Source organism: Elgaria multicarinata, chromosome 10 (genome assembly GCF_023053635.1).
Source record: "Elgaria multicarinata webbii isolate HBS135686 ecotype San Diego chromosome 10, rElgMul1.1.pri, whole genome shotgun sequence".
Classification (NCBI taxonomy): Eukaryota; Metazoa; Chordata; class Lepidosauria; order Squamata; family Anguidae; genus Elgaria; species Elgaria multicarinata.
Genome location: NC_086180.1, coordinates 56,152,776 through 56,173,487, shown reverse-complemented (window position 1 = coordinate 56,173,487; position 20,712 = coordinate 56,152,776). Strand labels below are relative to the sequence as shown.

General features: G+C 40.8%; 1 protein-coding gene across 1 annotated transcript in view; it reads left to right on the top strand.

Moving 5' to 3' along the window:
* The window catches only part of CORIN (corin, serine peptidase), a 137,900-nt gene that overhangs the window by 35,856 nt on the left and 81,332 nt on the right, over window positions 1-20,712 (top strand). The window contains exons 4-5 of the mRNA XM_063135103.1: window positions 50-260; window positions 18,902-19,083. Of these exons, the coding sequence (XP_062991173.1) occupies window positions 50-260; window positions 18,902-19,083 (393 nt within the window). The remainder of the gene's footprint in view (window positions 1-49; window positions 261-18,901; window positions 19,084-20,712) is intronic.

The window sequence follows — 20,712 nt, the reverse complement described above, 5'->3', positions numbered from 1 at the left end:
ATATAGTAATGTTGTTAGTTCATGTTACAAATGTGTTCTCCTTTCACAGGTTCCTGCATAAATATTACCTACAGCCAGTGCCAAATGCTGCCATATAACAGCACCACTTTAAGACCAGTCCTTTCTATTGTCAAAAGCATTGAAATGGAAAGATTTCTCAAGTTCTTCAGTTATCTCAACCGCCTCAGCTGCTATCAACACATCATGCTGTTCGGATGTAGTCTTGCTCTTCCTGAATGCATCACTGATGGCGATAACAGGTATTTGGGAACCAAAGTTGATAAGTGACTAAAACTCCTTATAGAAGAATATTGCATTCCTAATCACGGCAATGGAGCCTGGATTTATCCTTATAACCATTTTGCCTGAAACCACTTCGTCATCCTAAATGATCTCCAATAGATTTCTGCCAAGCTAAATAAGCTGCAAGGAACACACTATAGTATGATTGCTCAGGAACAACTAATTAGGGTTATTAGGGTTTCAATAGAATAACATATGTCAATTATTTTGTTATGGATTATGGGACTGATCCAGCCACAGTTCCCCTTTAATTTAACATAATAGCATTAAATATGTAGCATTTTGAAAAGCCTGTGAAACCAATTGCCCTCTTCCCCAGATAATATTAGCTAGCTTCAGTATAAATTAATTCTTATCTACCTTGAATATAAATTAATTCTTATCCATCTCAAGTAGTTATTTCCTAGTTTCATAGGGGTTTCCTGCACTTTTAATAGCTGCATGCCAGGGAGAAGTTCAACTTTTTCCACGAACAGTTGTATATAGATCAGATAAATCCCTTAGAAATGCTTGGAAGTTACCTAAAACAGCAGTGATAGAAGCTCAGCTAAAATATATACCATAGGTTAGGAATGTTAGCACCAAATCCCAGAGGTCATCAGCATGGTTAATGAGCACTATGAAGGAAATTAGAGAAAAGAGGGCTTCCTTCAGAAAGTGGAAGTCTTGCCAAATTGAGGAAATAATAATACGAGATCCAAAATAAATAAATAAATAAATAATTTTTTGAAGAGCATATTGCTAACCACATCAAGGCCAACAAAAAAGAGTTCTTTATACCAGAAGCAGAAAAACAGCTATGGAGGCATTTGGACATTTGGATGACAATAGAGTTGAAGGAGGACAAGGAGATTGAGATTATAGAAAACCTTGATGAATTATTCTCTTTGGTCTTCCTTGCAGAGGATATAGGATAGATACCTGTGCCTGAACTGATGTTTTCAGGAAAGGGGTCTGAGGCAAATAATGGTGACAAAGGATGAGGTGGTGACAAAGAATGAATAGTAGTGACAAAGGATGAAGTTCTCAACTTTGTTGATAAATTGAAAGCAAATAAATCACTGAGCTGAGACGGTATCTATGCTAGAATTCTCAAAGAACTCAAATGTGAAATTACTGATCTTCCAACCAAAACATTTAGCATGTCCTGAAATCAGCCTTTATACCAGATGACTGGAAGATGGCTAGAAGAACACCAATTTTTAAAAAGGGAACCAGGGTGGTTCTGGAAAATTACAGGCCAGTTAGCTTAATGTCTGTTCAGGTTGGGTTGGTTGAAAGCATTATTAAAGATAAAACGATTAAGCATATAGAAGTACAAGCCCTAATGAAAAAGAAACAACATGGTTTCCACAAAGATAAGTCCTGTCTCACTTACCTTTTAGAGTTCTTTGAGAGTGTCAATAAACATGAAAACAGGGGTGATCCGGTAGACATTGTTTACTTGGACTTCCAAAAGGCTTTTGACAAAGTCACCACCAGAAATTTCTGAGCAAATTCAGCAGTCGTGGAATAAGTGGAGAGGTCCTTTTATGGATCAGAAAGCAGAGAATTGGAATAAAAGGTAAATTCTCTCAATGGAGGGAAGTAAATAGTGAGGTCCCACAGGAATCTGAATTGGGACCATTGCTTTTTCAGCTTGTTCATAAATTATTTGGAATTAGGAGTGAGCAGTGAAGTGGCTAAGTTTGCTGATGGCACCAAATTATTTAGGGTGGTTAAAACAAAAAAGGATCATGAGGAGCTCCAAGAGGATCTCTCCAAACTGGAAGAACGGGAATCCAAATAGTAAATTAGTTCAATGTAAGCAAGTGTAAAGTGATGTATATTGGGGCAAAAATCTCTACTTCAAGTATAACCTGATGGGATCTGAGCTAGTGGTGACCAACCAAAAAAGTTCTTGGGATTGTGGTGGACAGCTCAATGAATATGTCAACTGTGAAAAAGGCAAACCCAATGTTAGGCATAATTAGAAAAGGAATTCGCAATAAAACTGCCAATATCATACTGTCTTGTTACAAATCTATGGTGCGACCACACTTAGAATACTGTGTACAGTTCTAGTTACCATACCTAAAAAAAAGATATTGTAGAGCTGGAAAAAGTGAAGACCAGGAAAACTAGTATTATCAAGGGGCTGAACCATTTCCCCTATGAGGAAAGGTTACAACAGTTGGGATTGTTTATCTTGGAAAGAAAGAGGATAAGGGGAAACATGATAAAAGTGTACAAAATTATGCATGATGAGGAGTATATGGCTACTCCCTGTCTCAAGATACTAGAATCCAGGGCTACCCCTTGAAGCTGATTGGTGGGAGATTCAGGACAGTTAAAAGGAAGAACTTCTTCACACAGTGTGTAGTTAATCTATGGAATTCACTACCCCAAGATGTAGTTATGGCCACCAGTTTGGATGTGTTTAAAAGGGGGTTATATCAATTTCTGGAGGAGAAGGCTATCAATGGCTACTGATCCTAATGGCTATGTGTTAACCTCCAATATCAGAGGCAGTACGCCTGTGTACACTAGTTTCTGTTGCACTCATATCCTACTTGTTGGTTCCTGGTCAACAGCAGGTTGGCCCCTGTGTGAACAGAGTGTTGGACTAGATAGACCCTTGATCCAGCATTGCTCTTCTTATGTTCAGATGTGCATTCTAGGGTCCTTGGGATTCCATATTATGGATGTAACTGGCATGCTTGTAGATAGTGTCAGCACAGAGACTATGCAGTGAGGTGGGGGTCTACTGCTTCAATCCCACTTCCCCATGCCATGCATTCTTTCGCCCTGAATTAATCCACATAGGGTTATGTACCACTCCAGCAAGAGATGTTATACCTGTTCAGTTTCTTCCATCTATGTAGCCATTAAAGGAAAAAGCCATTTTGAAGTCAGACTGGCATCCCTACTCCAACCATGCTCACATAATTGTGCTTTCAGCTGCTAATGGTGTGCAAAATCAAGTTTCTTTTTCTAGAAGGAGAAACGTTTCCCACTCAGAGTGAGTTCATATATACAGGTACATTGTGTGATGTCCTCAACACCTGCTTTGCATTCTACTATGTGAACAGTTTTCCTTGAAAAGTATTATTATTATTATTATTATTATTATTATTATTATTATTATTATTTATTTATTTATTTATATATAGCACCATCAATGTACATGGTGCTGTACAGAGTAAAACAGTAAATAGCAAGACCCTGCCGCACTGGGGGATATGAAAGTTATAATAATCTAATGAAGATTATTCCTTACGTGCCTAGAAGAATACAAGGGTTTGGGATATAAACACTTTATTTATTTTTTTATATTTATTTATTTATTTATTTATTACATTTATATGCTGACCCATAGCCGAAGCTCTCTGGGTGGTTTACATGAGGAAAAGGATAGAGGAAGCAGGCAAGGAGAGACAGTGGAGGAAGAGACAGACTACACTAAAATAGTTAATTAGAAAAGACACATGAAGGTATGTATGTCTTGAGGTGCCTGTTAAAGAGTAGTTCTGGAGGCAAAGTACTGTAAAGCCAAAGCAAATGGATGCCAATAGAGATATGAGACATTGTGAGACAGATGCAAGAAATGAAGAGACGACACAGGGCCACATTTTATTAAAGATCTGCAAAGGGGGTAAATCCTATCGGGCATCCAGCATGGCCTGTTTACAGACCTTTCTGAGTACGGGCGAGCATTCTTGGCCAGTGGGTTGGTACTGCCTCATTCGCCCTCCCACTGACCATTCCCCTTGTGAGGTAGGGAGACCTTCCCTTGTCACCCCCAAACCCAGGCCACTGGGCTCAAGGTGGGGTGAGAAAGGTTGGCCTCAGAGGTAATCCTTATCTCCTAGCCTGACCACAAGGCTCAACACTGGGAGCCCTCAGGAAATTACCTGTCACCGCAACAGTGTCTGTTAAATGCTCACCATTAAAATTCCCTCTGGATGCCCGATCCTACCTGCCCATAATCAAATGTGACCAAATTAGCTAACCCCTCCCATCCCAGTGGCATCACCCGAACTTGCCCAATAGAAATTGGGCACGTCTCTCCCCTTACCCCGCCCGCAGTGGCAGAATGGTCAATAATGGACCAATCTTTGGCCTAAGTAAGAGATTGGTACACAGAGCTCCAAAAGATAAAACAAGAAATATACCAGGAGCAACAAAATGCAAGCATTAAGTGGACAAAGTAAAACCTTTAAAATGAATGTCATATGACAGAGGGAAGGAAGGCCATGTAAATGGAAAAGAAGGGGAGAAACATGGTAATTTCTTACTTAGCATCTCAGCAAGATGAGCCACAAAGTGAAGAATAGATTCTAGTGGATTTAGATAGACAAAGGAAAGCTAGATAAAATAAAAGTGAAGCCTAGATAAAATAAAAGAATGGACGTTAATTTACAAATTTACTTGGAACAATGTACAGAAGAAATAACCTGAATAGTATAAATAGCATATATTTAAATAGTATATAGAATCTTTGTGTGTGTGTGTATGTGTGTGTGTGTTATATAAACTACAAATACGTAAAAGTGCTGCAGAAAAAAGAAATAAATTTATGTGAATGGTGACAAATATTGAAACTCCATCCCTAAGGCTGTTTGGTATTTAAAACCATTTTTTTAAAAAAATGTATTAGTAGTTAAATACTCCAGTATGTGAGTGCTTATTTAGACCCCAAAATGAAGCAGCAGACACCAGCAAGGTCACTTTCCCCCTCTAGCCCAAAGCAATGTCTCATCGTTTTATAAGCCCTTTGCTTTTAATTCTTGTTGTTACATGAAGGCATGTTTGGGGTATACTGTCACTGTTTATCTATAAAAACCTATTTTACCTTCAGTTGTAATAGCTTTAGAGTTAGAGAATGAAATGTATAGAGCTGAAATAATTTAGATCCCCTTTTTTCCTCAAACATTTTTTGTGCACACTTTGTCGTAAAACATTTTGCAGACGTTCTTTGAATATTCAACTAGTTATCAAATATTTGGTGTCTGATTATATTTGATTTCAGCATTTGAACATTGTCAATCATCTATTAACTGATATGTAATCTATTTAGTACATGACAGTATTTGATAGTGACATATAAAAATATTTAATATCTGGCAGTATTTATGACAGATAACATATATTTGTAATTGTTACATTTGTATCCAGACTCTCCTCCAAGGAGCCCAAGGCAGCGTACATGATTCTCCTCTTCTCCATTTTATCCACTGAGCTTCATGGCTAAATGGGGACTAAAACCCAGATCTCCCGAGTCCCAATCCAATCCTAATCACTATACCATATTGGCTCATATAGTTGTATTTGATCTTTGACAGCTTATGATATTTTACATTTAATGCCTGCCAAAATGAGCAAAAGGTGCTAACAAATGAATGGTATGAATTCCTGGGGTAAAACTATACATTCAGGTATGTGATTATTGTTTTCAGCTTTTAGAATAGAGGTGGGCTGGCAGAAGGTCGATCTCCAGGTATTTTGGACTTCTAGCATTCCTGACCATTAGCAATGCAGGCAGGGGATTCTGAGAGGTAAAGTCCCAAACATAAGGAGATTTATCTTTTGCCTACCCCTGTTTTAGAACACTTCTTATATGTTTGCTAGTTTTCATTTTGATACGCTTTCATCTAAGACGCAAAGCTTTAGATTTTCCTAATGGCATATATACCATTTGCAAAGTCATGTAAAAATATTATGGAATTATATACTTTTCTTAATAGAAATATTGGCCAGGATCAAAGAATATGCATGTTGTTCTGCATGCTTGAAGTGGCTTTGGAGCTGTATTTCTCATATATAAATCCTCATTCAATGTTTCATGGTGAGCCACCTTTTAAATTTGTGTGTGTGTTTCAAAAAGGTTTCTTATATGACATGTGAGGGTCAGGTATTCAAAGTCAAGGATACCACTACACATGCCTAAATATTACCTCTTTGGTTCTCAGCAGTAATGTTTCTGATGTGCTACCAGAGCGGTTCTGAGGCACAAGCAGTCTATTCAGAGGTAAGTAAATCCCATTAAGGGCACAATCCTATGCATGTTTACAACTGGCTGGAGCATGCTGGGAATTATAGGTCTTTTTTCTGTCTAAACATGCATAGGATTGTGCCTTAAGTTTAATGAGACTTACTCACAAGTGTATGTAAGATCGAAGAACCAAATTACAGTTATTTTTAAAATTAAAGAAAACTCTTGACATCTTTCAGTATTGTGAAGTATCAAGCCCGTGAATTAAAATACCATGAAGTGACACTGAAGTGACTGTTGAAAACCACGTCAAGGATACAGTTATTAAAAGCTCTTAGAGGGGGCTGGGAATTTGTATATGTGTCAGATGAAGAGTGGTAAGAAGACAAAGAGCTAAGTGATAAGGGCTGCTGACAAGAAGACGGGTGAAATGAAAAAGCATGTTGTTGTTAAAGATATGAGGGAGTCTGTGGAAGCAAATGGGCCAGTTGTTCTAATTATGATTCTCAAGGATTAACATATATATATATACTGTCAAATGTCAAAATACAGACTCGTTAATCTTTTTTTAAAAACTATTCCATTATTATTTGAGACTTTTGTGGAATTAAAAGTCTGAAACTTCTACTGTTTTATAGGGTGATATTAAGCACAATTTCCTGTGAGTTTTATTATACCAAATCACAAAGGAGGCTTGGACCTCCATCAAATGGGAGAAATCACACTTGCCTCCTGTGGCTTCTCTGCCCCTGCTTTCATTGCTCGATACTTCCTCTTTCTCTCAGGGAGAGGAAAGAGGAAGTAAAAAGTGCACGTGATCCATCAGCACTCAGCAGGAGATAGCAGCAACGTCCATGTTTAAAATAAATTGGATTTACTGGGGTATTTTTTGTGGCGCAAAGAAGACTAGAAGGGTCGGGAGGCATGTAGGTGGCAGACGACATCGTGAGAAGGATCCGCAAAAATCCATGAGTGCACAGTATCGAGCGTGCAATAAAACACTCGTCTGATGGAGCCCTTGGTCAGGGCACGGAAAACCCCTATACTTCATTGTTACAGGGGATAACCTCATGCCAGACAAACCACAGGGCTAGAGGAGAACAAAACAAGTGAGAATGAGGAAGAGAGCCTCTTTGTGTCTCTTCCCATAAAGCCTTGGATAGGCCTGGTAGGCTTCCTCTGGGCAGGCTTCCAGCAAACCAGGTATATTTCACAGCAGGTTAAATTCACAGGACAGGGGGACCATGTCTAATTTGATATGCATACTCCCTGCAGACTGAACCTGATTTTTCTGCCTTTAAATGGGTCCCATTCTCTACCAGTGTTGATTAGTGTAAATGTTATTGAAATATGAGGTTGGCCAGTGAATCTTACAGTTTGTTGTAGTAGGACCAGAGAATTGTGCTGCTCCACCTGCCCTGCCCGAGCTTTGGTTGGCCCAGGGCTTCAGCCACCACCAGTCCAGCCTACCTGCTTGGCCAGCCACTCCCTCACTTGCCCAGCCAACTGGCTGGCCACTTACTCCTGCCTTATGCTGCAGCTGCCCACGGGGCTCCTTTGAGCTTTCATGAAAGGCTGGCTCTGGCTGACCTCTTGTGGGATCTCTTGCGATAGTTGAAGAACAAGGCTGGAGTAGCTGCCAGGCCAGCAGGAGTGAGGAACTGTCAGGAGCGAATTGTGCCAATCTCCCTACCTGCACCTGCCAGGAGAGTCACTATGGCTTCAGCTGCTCCCTGCCCACCCAGCCTACCCACTTTGTCACTTGCTTAGGCAACCTGCTGACCATTTGCCCCTGCCTGGCCAGTCACTCTTGCCTTTTGCCCCAGCCATCTGCAGGGGCTCCTAAGTTACTGAGAGAGGCTCGATAACTGGGGCAGAAGATGGGAGCAGTGGTCACATAGGCAAGAGCAAGTATCAGCTGAGCTGGTTTGCCGAGTGAATAAGGGATAGACCAGCTAGCTGGCCAGATAAGCATGGAGGGAGGAGGGCGTGCAGGATTGTGGATAGCAGTTATGATAAGAACAGTGGATGGGTGGGTAGGCTGGCTTGGTGAGTGGGTGGTGGCACTGCCATTTTCCATATTGAAGGAAGAAAAAGGTGGCACTATGTGGGAGTTCCAATTCTACAAAGGAATTCCTGACATTAGAGTCTTCTAAGTGGTTAGGAGACCTTAAAGTTTCTCAGGGTGCTTGAACTGAACGAGTATTAGGTCAAGGGCAGGTATATATTGGGATGTAAGAACAGAAAGATAAATAAAGAAAGGTGTGGCCAGGGTGGTGTCTTCATGGCACTGGGTTGACACCACCTCCCTCTCAAACCCCACACTTTCACTCCCCTGGGATGGCATCAGGTAATCCCGATGCTGAGAAGAGAGTGTAGGGTTTCTGGGTGGCCATCTGGGTGGAAGGTGACCAATCACAGGTTGTCTTCCACCAGGCACCACCCAGCCATGCCTCTGCTGTGACTCCGGAGTGATGTGAAATGCTGTCTTGATGCCATCTTGCGTGTCCTTGCCTCGCCCAGAGGGAAAAAAAATCAGGTTAAGTCCCTGGCTTTTTTTCTCCGTAGCTTTGGCAGAAAGCCCCAGGGTGGGTGCGCAATTGTAGCATTATCATATAATCGACACTGTGCCACCACACACCCACTTCTGGTCTTTCTGAGTGTTTAGATAGCCAGGAAGAACTTTAAATTAATGCAGTTTTAAACACATTAGGGTCCAACAGATAGATATTATGTATTTTAAAGTGTAATATTCTTTCTTGACGTTTTAAAAATAAATAAATAAATAAATAAATAAATGAAATTTCAGTATTCAGTTGGTTTGCTTTTGCTCATGTAGCAAACACTGAGTATAGACATTTCAATGAGATATTTAAGTTGATAGTGTTGTTGCCAAGTTAAATATGTTATCAATTGTGTGAGATTCAAACACTTCAGGTATCCCATTTGTTGTAATATAATTCATCCAGGAATCAATAAAATACTCATCAACCTTCTGGTAAATCTCAGGGATTGGTTCCAAGCTCAGGAATAAAGGCATATCAGTTGTAGCTTAAGTATAAATGAGGCCAAAGCTTTATTGAATTGCTGAACAGTGACAATTGCTTTAGGTTTACCTTCCAAACCTAATCAGAGGGAAGTTATTCAGTACTTTATACATTTGCCCAACTTTAGTTTCTCACTTTTACCAGTCAGGCAGCTAAATCAAACTTGAATTGTTTGTCACATCATGAAATAGATGTTTAATGCCACTCCTCTTGGTGCACACAAAATCAGACATTTTTGACATGAATAAACAAGGGATGTAAGAAGAAAGAGGGTGATTTTCTCTCTTTGGTATAATGTACTTCATTCAAAACAAAGCTTTCAAGTCAAAGGCACAAAGGCACAGCTTGTTATTCCTAAACACAGTCCCTTATGTTTATTTTATATGTTGCATAAAGATAATGGGAAGCTTGATGAAAATTTAAACTGTGTCTGCATAGCTGTGTGATAAACATTAGTTCCCTTGCCTCTCCTGGCCTGCAATGAATTTTGACACGTTTCTGTTTTACTGTTTTCTTGTATAGTTTTTATTTATTTATTATTGTAATTGCTTTGTTTCTATTGTATTACACATACATTTTGGTGTTAAGTGCTTCGAGGTTTTACTATAAGGTGGTATGTAAGTAGTTTATGTAAATATATGATAAATAAATATGGGGATAATTAGGGAAGACATCAAAAATAAAACAGGTAATATAATGTCTTTATATAAATCTGTGGTGTAATCACATTTGCAGTACGAGGTACAGTTCTGGTCACTACATCTCAAAAAGGTTATTGTAGAGCAGGAAAAGGTGGAGAAAATCACAACCAAAATGATCAGGGTGCTAGAACTCCACTATGAGGAAAGGTTACTACTGTTTTGGCTTTTAAATTTGGTGTGTGTGGGGGGAAAGGTGAGTAAGAGGGGGCATGACAAAAAATATATAAAATTTTGCATAGTATAGAGAAAGTGGGGAGGGAGAGAATCTTTATTCCCTCTCTCATAATACTAGAATCAAGGGTAATCCAATAAAGATACATAGGAAAGACTCAAAAGGAAGTACTCCTTCACACTATGTAAAACTGGAATTAAACCATAGAATTTGTTTCTACAAGATGTAGTGATTGCTGTCATTGTGGATGCCTTTAAAAGGGGATTGGGCAAATTCATGGAGTATAAAGCTATCAATGGCTATTAGTACCCAGATGGGCTCTTTATGCTACTCTGGTTTAAAGAAAAATAAATGCATTAAGAGCTGCATTTTGCACTGTTTTTCACTTGCACATAATAACTGTGATAGATTAGCTATTCTTGATAATAATACTTCTTGTCAGACTCAGGGGTTGAATATTAGAAATCTACTTGCAATAACTACACATCTGGCTTTGTGCAGTTAAATTGATCCCTGATGTCTTTGAGACCAGAGAACACTCACAGAGCCATAATGAAATAATTTTGCTGTGAAGCAGGTAAAAAGAGCTGATAACTTCCTTTTAATTCTATTCTGAACAAGTGGCAATAATTAGCATTAACAATATCCAATATGAAAAGACCGAACAGACTCAGGCTTCTAGTAATGTCAACAAACACAGCATTAAAATCTCTTATTCAAACTTAAAACAGGTTTCTCCTGATATTTCAGTATGTGAAATGGGAACACTGGTATTCCACAGTTTATACATCCCTCCTAACTTGCATCATAAAACTTGCACCAAACAGAACTTTATTTTTCATTTATTTCTGTCCAGAATTTGTTACCTGCAGAGTTAGCCAATTTAATCAAACAGCCCTACTCACATGTTCGCCCATCCAGGTCTCGGTTATACACTGGACCAGAGTTGCATACCTGCTATGTATTTAAGTGCAAGTAAGATGTGCATGAGAGTAACTAAGAGCTCTGGCAGGGTATGTGTGTGAGAGATTATTACTATGTTGATTATGCTTAGATGTTCCCAGCATAACCAATATTGCCAGGACAAGGATCAGGATCAATACATGCAACTTGCTTGAATCGCCTTGAGTAAGCATTCACATGTGTAGAGCATCCATGCTGACATCCACTGACAAGAGCGGAATTGGGATTAATATCAGGAAGGAATCTCTTTTGAAAGGTGTGCAACTTTTCTTCCTGTAACATTCCATGGGAATATTATCACAAGAGTCATTGTGGGAACAATCCCCTGATAGCAAAAAATATTGTTTGTTCCATTTAGGATGTGCAAAAGATAAGCCATACAGAAATCTGACAATTGATTTTTTGCTTTACTAATCTCACCATCCAAATAAATCTAGTCAGGGAATACAAGGGTTTGTACTGTGTAAGGTTGTCCTGTGTCCTAAGATTACTTCAAATGCATTTAACTTTATATCTATATCTCTATCATGAACGGTAGTGTACATTTATTTTAAACATCTGGCATATGAGATAAAATCAAGATGCTGATAGCCATAATCTCATTGTTGAAAGAGTGAACAAATATATCTGCACTGAATCTGATCGCTGTTTAAGATCATGTTGATTTGCTTTACTGAGCTTAAAACCGAGCAGCAATGCAGAGATTTATACAGCTTTACAATAGAAATTTTAAAAAGCAAAATTAAAAGACTAGGATAGTAAACTGTTAAAATACTGGCAAATAAAAAGGTCTTCACCTGGTGTTGAAAAGAGTATAACGTAGGTGTCAGGTGAACCTCTCTAGGGAGCTCATTCCACAGCCAGGTTGCCACAGCAGAGAAAGCCCTCCTCCTAATAGCCACCTGCCTCACTTCTTTTGGCAGGGGTTCATGGAGAAGGGCCCCTGAAGATGATCTTAGGGTCCAGGCAGGTACATATGGGAGGAGGCGTTCCTTCAGATAACCTGGGGCGCACACACACACAATGGATGAAGGTCAATCTGTTTTTGTTGTACCGCTAAGAGCTGATAGAGGTGCAATTCTTCTGATTTTGCTTTGTGTAGTATAGCTACTCTTCAAATATTTGATTGAAAAAATGACAACAAATCTTGTAGTTGCTAAAAAAAGAAAAAAGAAGCTTTTGTGGTGGACTAGGTAATGCTCAAGATCGTGCAAGGTAGACTCCAGCAATTCATGGAGCGAGAATTGCCAGATGTACAAGCTGGGTTTAGAAAAGGCAGAGGAACTGGAGACCAAATTGCCAATATCCGTTGGATAATGGAGAAAGCCAGGGAGTTCCAGAAAAACATCTATTTCTGTTTTATTGACTATTCTAAAGCCTTTGACTGTGTGGATCATAACAAACTGTGGCAAGTTCTTGGTGGTATGGGGATACCAAGTCATCTTGTCTGCCTCATGAGGAATCTGTATAACAAACAAGTAGCAACGGTAAGAACAGACCACGGAACAACGGACTGTTTTAAGATTGGGAAAGGAGTACGGCAGGGTTGTATACTCTCACCTTACCTATTCAACTTGTATGCAGAACACATCATGCGACGTGCTGGGCTTGACGAATCCAAGGCTGGAGTTAAAATTGCAGGAAGAAACATTAACAATCTCAGATATGCAGATGACACCACTTTGATGGCTGAAAGTGAGGAGGAGCTGAGGAGCCTTATGACAAAGGTGAAAGAAGAAAGTGCAAAAGCTGGGTTGCAATTAAACCTCAAAAAAACCAAGATTATGGCAACCAGTTTGATTGATAACTGGCAAATAGAGGGAGAAAACGTGGAGGCAGTGACAGACTTTGTATTTCTGGGTGCAAAGATTACTGCAGACGCTGGGCATTACTAGACGGGGCTCTAGCGTGCGTTACCTTCTGCAGGCACGTCGAGGCTTCCAGATGACATTCACCAGGATCCGCCGTTATCCTATGGTGAAGCCTCTTTCTCCCGACTTTAAAAAAGTGAGTTTTAGTGCACCTTTTCCTGCCGTCCCGCGGTAATTCGGAGTACGTGTGGGAGGATGTGAGGTCACTGCGGTCCGCACTGGGCAGGAAAAGGCGTGCTAAGGAGGAGTGGTCAGCGGCTTCGGTCAAGCCGCCTCCGCCATTTGCGCCCAGTACGCCAGCTGGGGCAGTGCGGCGGAGCGCCTTTTTTTTTTATTCCCCCAGTGACAGTTTGCGCAGGAACGGAGGAACGGAAAAGTGGCTGGTGACTCCTTGCGGTGGGCAGCTACCGTGGCCGCATAATGGCGGTGCTGTACGCTGCCTGTTAGTGTGGGTACCAGGCTGGCAGAGGGCAGAGCTGTTTGTGGGCTGCTGCCATAGCTACGGCCAGATGTGGGTTGGTTCCTTGGGATGTGGCACAGGGCACAGAGGCGGTCATCACCGCCGACACCTCAGAGGCATGATGGGAGATGTAGGCACAGAGTGCCCATGCAGACGATTGACCTCGGGTCATATTACACCCGCCACGACCCCCATCAGGAAGTGAGCGCATCAATGCCCTCAATAGCACCAGCAGCACTTCAGCTGGCACTGGCAGTGCCGCCGCCGCTGCCGCCGCCAGGGCCGGCGGCGGCATCGCTGACGGCTGCGCAAGTTTGCGGTCTTTCGGACTTGCGCAAACCGTGCAGCGAGCGGAAAAAAAAGCCGCGGCAATCAGGCCGGTGTGGCTACGCAACCGTGCTCGCGGCGGCAGCAGCACAACCGGCGCAAACTTCCGTCACAAATCGAAGGCAGGTGTGGATGATGAGGCGTCACGGCTGAACGGGAAAAGCCGCTTTCACCGCTCCTCAACGACGGAACACCTGGTAGGTCTAGCAAAGCCCGCTGACTGCAGCCAGGAAATCAGAAGACGTTTACTTCTTGGGAGGAGAGCAATGGCAAATCTTGATAAAATAGTTAAGAGCAGAGACACCACACTGACAACAAAGGTCCGCATAGTTAAAGCAATGGTATTCCCCGTAGTAACCTATGGCTGCGAGAGCTGGACCATAAGGAAAGCTGAGCGAAGGAAGATAGATGCTTTTGAACTGTGGTGTTGGAGGAAAATTCTGAGAGTGCCTTGGACTGCAAGAAGATCAAACCAGTCCATACTCCAGGAAATAAAGCCAGACTGCTCACTTGAGGGAATGGTATTAAAGGCAAAACTGAAGTACTTTGGCCACATAATGAGAAGACAGGATACCCTGGAGAAGAGGCTGATGCTAGGGAAAGTGGAAGGCAAAAGGAAGAGGGGCCGACCAAGGACAAGATGGATGGATGATATTCTGGAGGTGACAGACTTGACCTTGGGGAAGCTAGGGGTGGCGACAGCCGACAGAAAGCTCTGGTGTGGGCTGGTCCATGAAGTCACGAAGAGTCGGAAATGACTGAAGAAATAAACAACAACAAGAGTCCACTTCATCAAATACGAAGTTGTATTCTCTGTTGTCTGATATTCACATGATTGTAGGAAGGGAATAATATAATCAGAGGGGTTGAATGCCAAAGAAATGCAAAAAATAACCTCCGACAATTCAATGAAATGTTAGCAAAATAAGCATAAGAACATAGGAAGCTGCCCTATACTGAGTCAGGCTATTGGACCTTCTAAGCCAAGTATTGTTGACACTGACTGGCAGCAGCTCTCCAGGTTTTCAGACAGGAGTTTTTTCAATCCTACCTGGAGATGCCAGGTATTGAACCTGGGACCTCCTGTATACAAAGCATGTGCTCTTTGACAGCAACAATGGATGATAATGCCATCATTGTAGCATCAGGGGAGCCATAGGATTGTTCACTTTCCTGGTTCCGAGTCAGGAGACCGCTCTCCTTGCCCCCTCTACCTCGTAGCTGGCATGGAGAGAACTGTGTGGGAATGGAGAAAAGGTGGCATTCCTGGGGGCAGAGAAGGGCAAAGACAGGGTGGCTGTGATACTCTGTTTCCTATAGCTGCCCAAGCCTCCTTCCTTCTCCCTCCAAGGCACTGCTGCTAGACTGGCAAAATCCTCTGTCTAGCAGAAATACAGGGTGGCTGGAGCACAGAAGCGAAGATCAGAGACTGTCAAACATCCACATAGGATTGCACCCTTAATGTCTATAATGGGATAAATGGTCACTTTCGCTATTTAAGCCCAAATGAATAGAAACAGACTTAGGCCAGATCTACACCCAGCAGGATATTACACTTTGAAAACGGTTTCAAAACTGTATATACAGTGTGTCATGGGTCCTAAGAGTTGTCAAAAGTTTTATAAACGGTTTTAAAGAAGTAGTGTAGATCCTGCCTGTGTTATTAGTTCTAATTCGGCAATTTGATGCCAGAGTTTTCTCTTTTTGAGAATTATGTCATTTTGAGAAATGTTTGTGTTTTTCTGAGCTGGTATAATTATTATGCAAATTGTGTCCCTTTCGAAATTTATCATGACATGTTGAGATATACATTAGTTCAGAGGGTGGGCAGGTATCTCTTATGAGTTCTACCTCTGTAGGACTGAACTTTGAAACATGCCCTGCATGGGTATGTGGAATGGGGCCTTCTTACCCCTGCATCCAGGCTTTGGAATTCCCTCCCCTGAGGGATATGTCTGGTGTGCTTAGTCCTGGTCTAATAGGATTGTTTTAGCACTCTTCTGTTTTGAAGTGCTTTGGTTATTTTATTATTGTTTCGTCAAGTTTTGAGATTTTGTGAACCACCTTTGATGAAAAGCAGTTTATGGCAAGAAAGAGAGATAATTGAGAAGTCATAAATCACCCTTTATCAATTTTATGAAGTTTAAGTTCAAATTGGACTTTAATTATGCAGCCGTTTTCTAAATGTATTTGTGTAATTGTTGTATTTGCAATAAATTTACTTTTTTAAAAGAAGGGGTTTATAAATATTTTAAAATAAATCTTTTGTAGAGTTGATTGAAACGCTTGTTATATAATACTAAATGCACTTTATGCATAATACAAGTGAAATTATCCCATATCAAACGGCCTTATCTTGAGCTTTGTAGTCACGACACTCTGCAGTCATCTTTGAATAGCAGCTTACATGTTACTTGGAAAGAGAACTCTCCTATTCTAAAATAGTATCTTTCATCACTACTTTACGATGTGCTGAAGAAGAAAACATGTCATCGTCGTGTAAGAGGTCTCTGCAACTTCAGCAACATCAGATGACTTTTAACTTCTCCCACTGACAAGAGCTGCCAACTCCCAGCATTCTTACATGCCGCCTGCCTGGTGCCCTTAAGCCCTGTTATCTCAGCCAGTAACACCTCCTCAAAGCAAGTCACCCAAGAACTCTTTTCCTATTTGTGAGAGAATGTTATTTTTGGAGAGTGAGAGAACTCAGTGCTTGCCAATGTGTAACTCCTAGAAACCTCTTAAGGAAATTGAACAAAACAAATAGGTATCTATTCCCCCTTTTATCTGCTTTTTTAAAAAGAGCATATTTTTTTCTGCTAGAAATCTGCTTATGCATAGTAGTACAGGGGAACCCTTTTAACATTTTGGGGGGCTTTTTTCTGACTCAAGTACCTGTCCTAAAGGATGTTTGTATAAATAAATAAATAAATAAATATCAGATTTATTAGCTTGATCATTTTTTAAAAAGTTAATATATCTCACTTTCTCTCCTATCACCTTTGGTGCCTTTCAAACAGCCGAAAACAAACTGAAAACTACATCAAAGTCTGCATAGCTTAGCTTGATGCATTTCTGTTTCCTTTACCCTGCTAGTGGTAACAAATCTGGATGTGGTTATTGTCTGAAAATGAAAAGCCTTGTGCTGTACTGAAGGCCTTGTTAGTCATCCCATAACAAACAACTTCAACTATCTCTCTTTCTTGCCATAAACTGCTTTTCTGCTGAAAGGAATAATCAAAGGTGGTTCACAAATGCCTGTGACATTTGTCACTTATCACAGAACTCATCCTCCATTCATGTTATGAGCACAGTAATGCAGAGCCCTGGGGAAACCGCCAACATTATCATGATGAGTCATATGTTGATTTTTTACAAATATTATAGGCCTGGACACAATCTACATGGCCAATTTAGTGCAGAGCAAGACCACATCAGAGTCATTTGCAACAGTTGACACTGTCGCCAATCTGCAATAACTCCGTGCCTTCCCTCTGGAAAAGTCATTTTGGCACGTGCCTTTTTTTCCTTAAATGCTGGTCTCAGGTAGTTCTGCTGCAGTATGCTACATTAAATCCTGGGTATACTTCTGTGACCTGGCTCTGACCTGACAGCGATGTGATCAAGGCCACTTCCTTTTCCTCATTCCTTCTTTTTCCCCATTCATAGTCGGGAGTTTTTGGACATAAGCTTCCTTTCCATCATCATCATCATCATCATCATCATCATCATCATCATCTATTTATTTCTTACCTGCCTCTCCTTTTGGATCAAGACAGGGAACAACATTAGTACAAGAATCAACACATCTTAAACATTCTTGATTTAACATTAATTTAACTTAGCACTACGTTGCATAGTTTTATCCTTTCACTATATTATAGCAGTGCTGTTTTCTCATTCAGAATATGCAGTCTAACACAATAGCCAATTTACCATTCACTGTAAGTAGCCTGTTTCCCCCATTGGTAATAACGCTGTTTCAATCATTCAGAATAGCGCATTAGCTGCTTTACCCATTCAGATTACGTAGCCTGTTTTTTCTATTCACAACAGCGAAGTATCTTTTAATCTTTCACAATATCCCAATGGTGGATGAGAGGGGAGCGGTGTGGGGTAAACTGCAGGGGGTTAATTCAGTGCATCGGTAAACTTCCCTGAGCAGGGGAGCGTGGGCAAGGGTGGGGAACAAGCCTCACTGAGCAGCACCAATGGGGTTGATGACGTTCAGTTCCACTCCACCCACCCAACTCCGAAGTATGAGGGTTTCAATTGTTGTGTGACCTGTGAAAGTGCGTTTTTAGGTAGTGTATACTCTGCCTTTCTGGCTTTGTGTGCCCCTGATGGACCAAAGTGATTTCATGAAAGTCTGGACATAACTAAAAACGCTTCTCATTCTGTTTCCATGTAGATTGGCCCCTGGTGTAAGATGATTGACATAGAATGGCTGTTCTCAGTACCAGCATTCTCCTGATCATTCTGTGCTCTCTAGTCTGTAGGTAAAAAATCATAGCAGAAATACAATACCCTCTAATGCTGCTCCTATTGCTCCAGAAAAAAGGAACTATATGGATTTATATCTAGGTACTTTTCTGAAATATATGTTTCTTTCACTAGGAAATCTCTCTGAGTCTCTGCAGAAGTCATCAATTCCATTAAATGTTGTGAATATAAAAACACAAACTGTAGCTTGAAATTTTACCCCAACCCCCTAAATTTCTTTTAAGTTTCAGAATTCAGATTTAGCACTGAAATGTTTTACCTATCCAGTTCTACCCCTCAGACTGAAGTTTTTGACCTATTTTATTAGGAGCTTTATAAAATCATCATCATCATCTATACAATTTAGATCCATCATTTGCTATTCAATATGAACTTTTCATATAAAATTTATTTTAGCTGTCAGTCTTTTATTGGGTCATGAACATTTTGTGAAATATAATTCTAAATAGAAAAACTCAGGCAACTGCTTCATTTAAAAAGAAAACATCTGATTTTTGCCGTTCTTCACCCCCCACCCCAAGTCAAAATAATCTTACGTGTTCATAGGGGAGTAATCTTTTGTATTTGTTTTTATTTTTAGTCATGGGCTCCTGCCTTGTAGATCATTTTGTGAGGCTGCAAAAGAAGGATGTGAACCAGTTCTTGGGATGGTGAATTCTTCTTGGCCTGAGTTCCTTGCCTGTTCCCAGTTTCAAAACAAAACTGAAAATGTCAACACCACCAGGGTCTGCTTCTCCCCACAACAAGAAAAAGGAAAGCGATGTAAGTTCCCTTTTTAAAATGTTGTTAGCTAGGTAAAACTGTGTGATGTACCATGTACAGGTCCTACATATAAGGACAAAAATATAAGCTACAATCAGCTGTATGTGCTTTTTCTCTGAAATGTTCTTTGTTTTCAGTTTAAAAAATCCCTAAGGTAATTATATCTCTCTCCTACCCCCCTTTGCGGCAAGAAATAGATGGTGTGTGTGTGTGTGTGTGTGTGTGTGTGTGTGTGTGAGAGAGAGAGAGAGAGAGAGAGAGAGAGATGTTGAATGGAAAAATAACAAATGGAAAGAGCCCCTTCATCCCAGCTGTTCCTGTGGTGATACTTGAAGAGAAGCTGTTTTTGAGGATTAAAAAAAAGTCAGAAAAAGTGCATGCTGTAACATGTAGCTTGGCACAAGGATGATAAAAGCATAATTAACTTTCAGGTCTACTAAATAAATTGCTGATACATTCAGTAGAGGAAAAATGTAAGTTGGGAGTAGCTGAACTCTCAGGTGAGATTGAGTTACCTTTGGTATCTAATTTCATTGGGTTGGATCTAGACTTAGGCGCAAAAGCAGACTTAATCCTCCCCATAGCAGCCCTTCCAGCTCCAGAAAAAGGCTACACTGATGGCCGGAAAACCATATTGAGGTGCACTGCAGGACCCACACTACTGCTTTATAGTGGTACTGAAGTGCACTGACAACTGTTGGGGCCCATGACACATTTACACCAAGCAGGATATAACACTATGAAAGTGGTCTGAAAGTGGTATATGGTATGTGTCAGTGGGCCCCAACAGTTGTCAGTGCATTTCAATACCACTATAAAGCAGTAGTGTGGCTCCTGCCTTATATATATTGCTTTCATAGTGGAATATGCTGCTTGGTGTAGATGAGCCCTTAGTTTCCAAATGTTACAGGTATTCTCAGAAGTAACCACCCCCTACCTCAGGGTTACAAACTTGTTTCCTTAGAGTCCTCAGACAGTTGCACACTCTCTGAAAACAATAAATTTTACTCCCTTTAGGAGGATGCTTGCTTCCTAGTTACAAACTTCAGCTTAAACTTGCCTTACTCAACAGTGGTACTTTATTTGACTAAAAATACAGTTAGTCTCTGTTGGATTATGCCATTCCCACCAGCCAAGTTTTGGGACGCAGAGCTCTGCTGGATTGCACCTGCCAAATGGCGGGGCAATGCAGGCCAATGAAACCCTCTCCCTCTCCATTCAGCTGGTTGTATAACCTGAAAACCAATTTGTGAAGTATGACAAAGCAACGATGACAATTCCTTATCAATGCCACTCACGAAATCCATCCAAAACATACCCACATTCATGTAACTGAAATCTAGCCAGGAAGTCAGTATGCACGTTCAGTGGATAAGGGTGCTGTCCCTATGTGCACATAGGACCATCCGAGATACCACACCCCTCCTGATTGTTGACAGTCCAGGGGTTTTATACGAGTGCAGGGTTGAATCCTGCCCCCTATTTTCGGGAACGTTCCCTCTCTCTGCGAAAGAGGTATTGTTTTTTCTGCCTCTTTCGCAGGGAGTGGAAGGGGGGAAATTCAGAGAATTTTCTCCTTGGGAAGAGGGCCAGGTTTTCCACATACCTTTTAAAAGTGTAGTGAGTTCT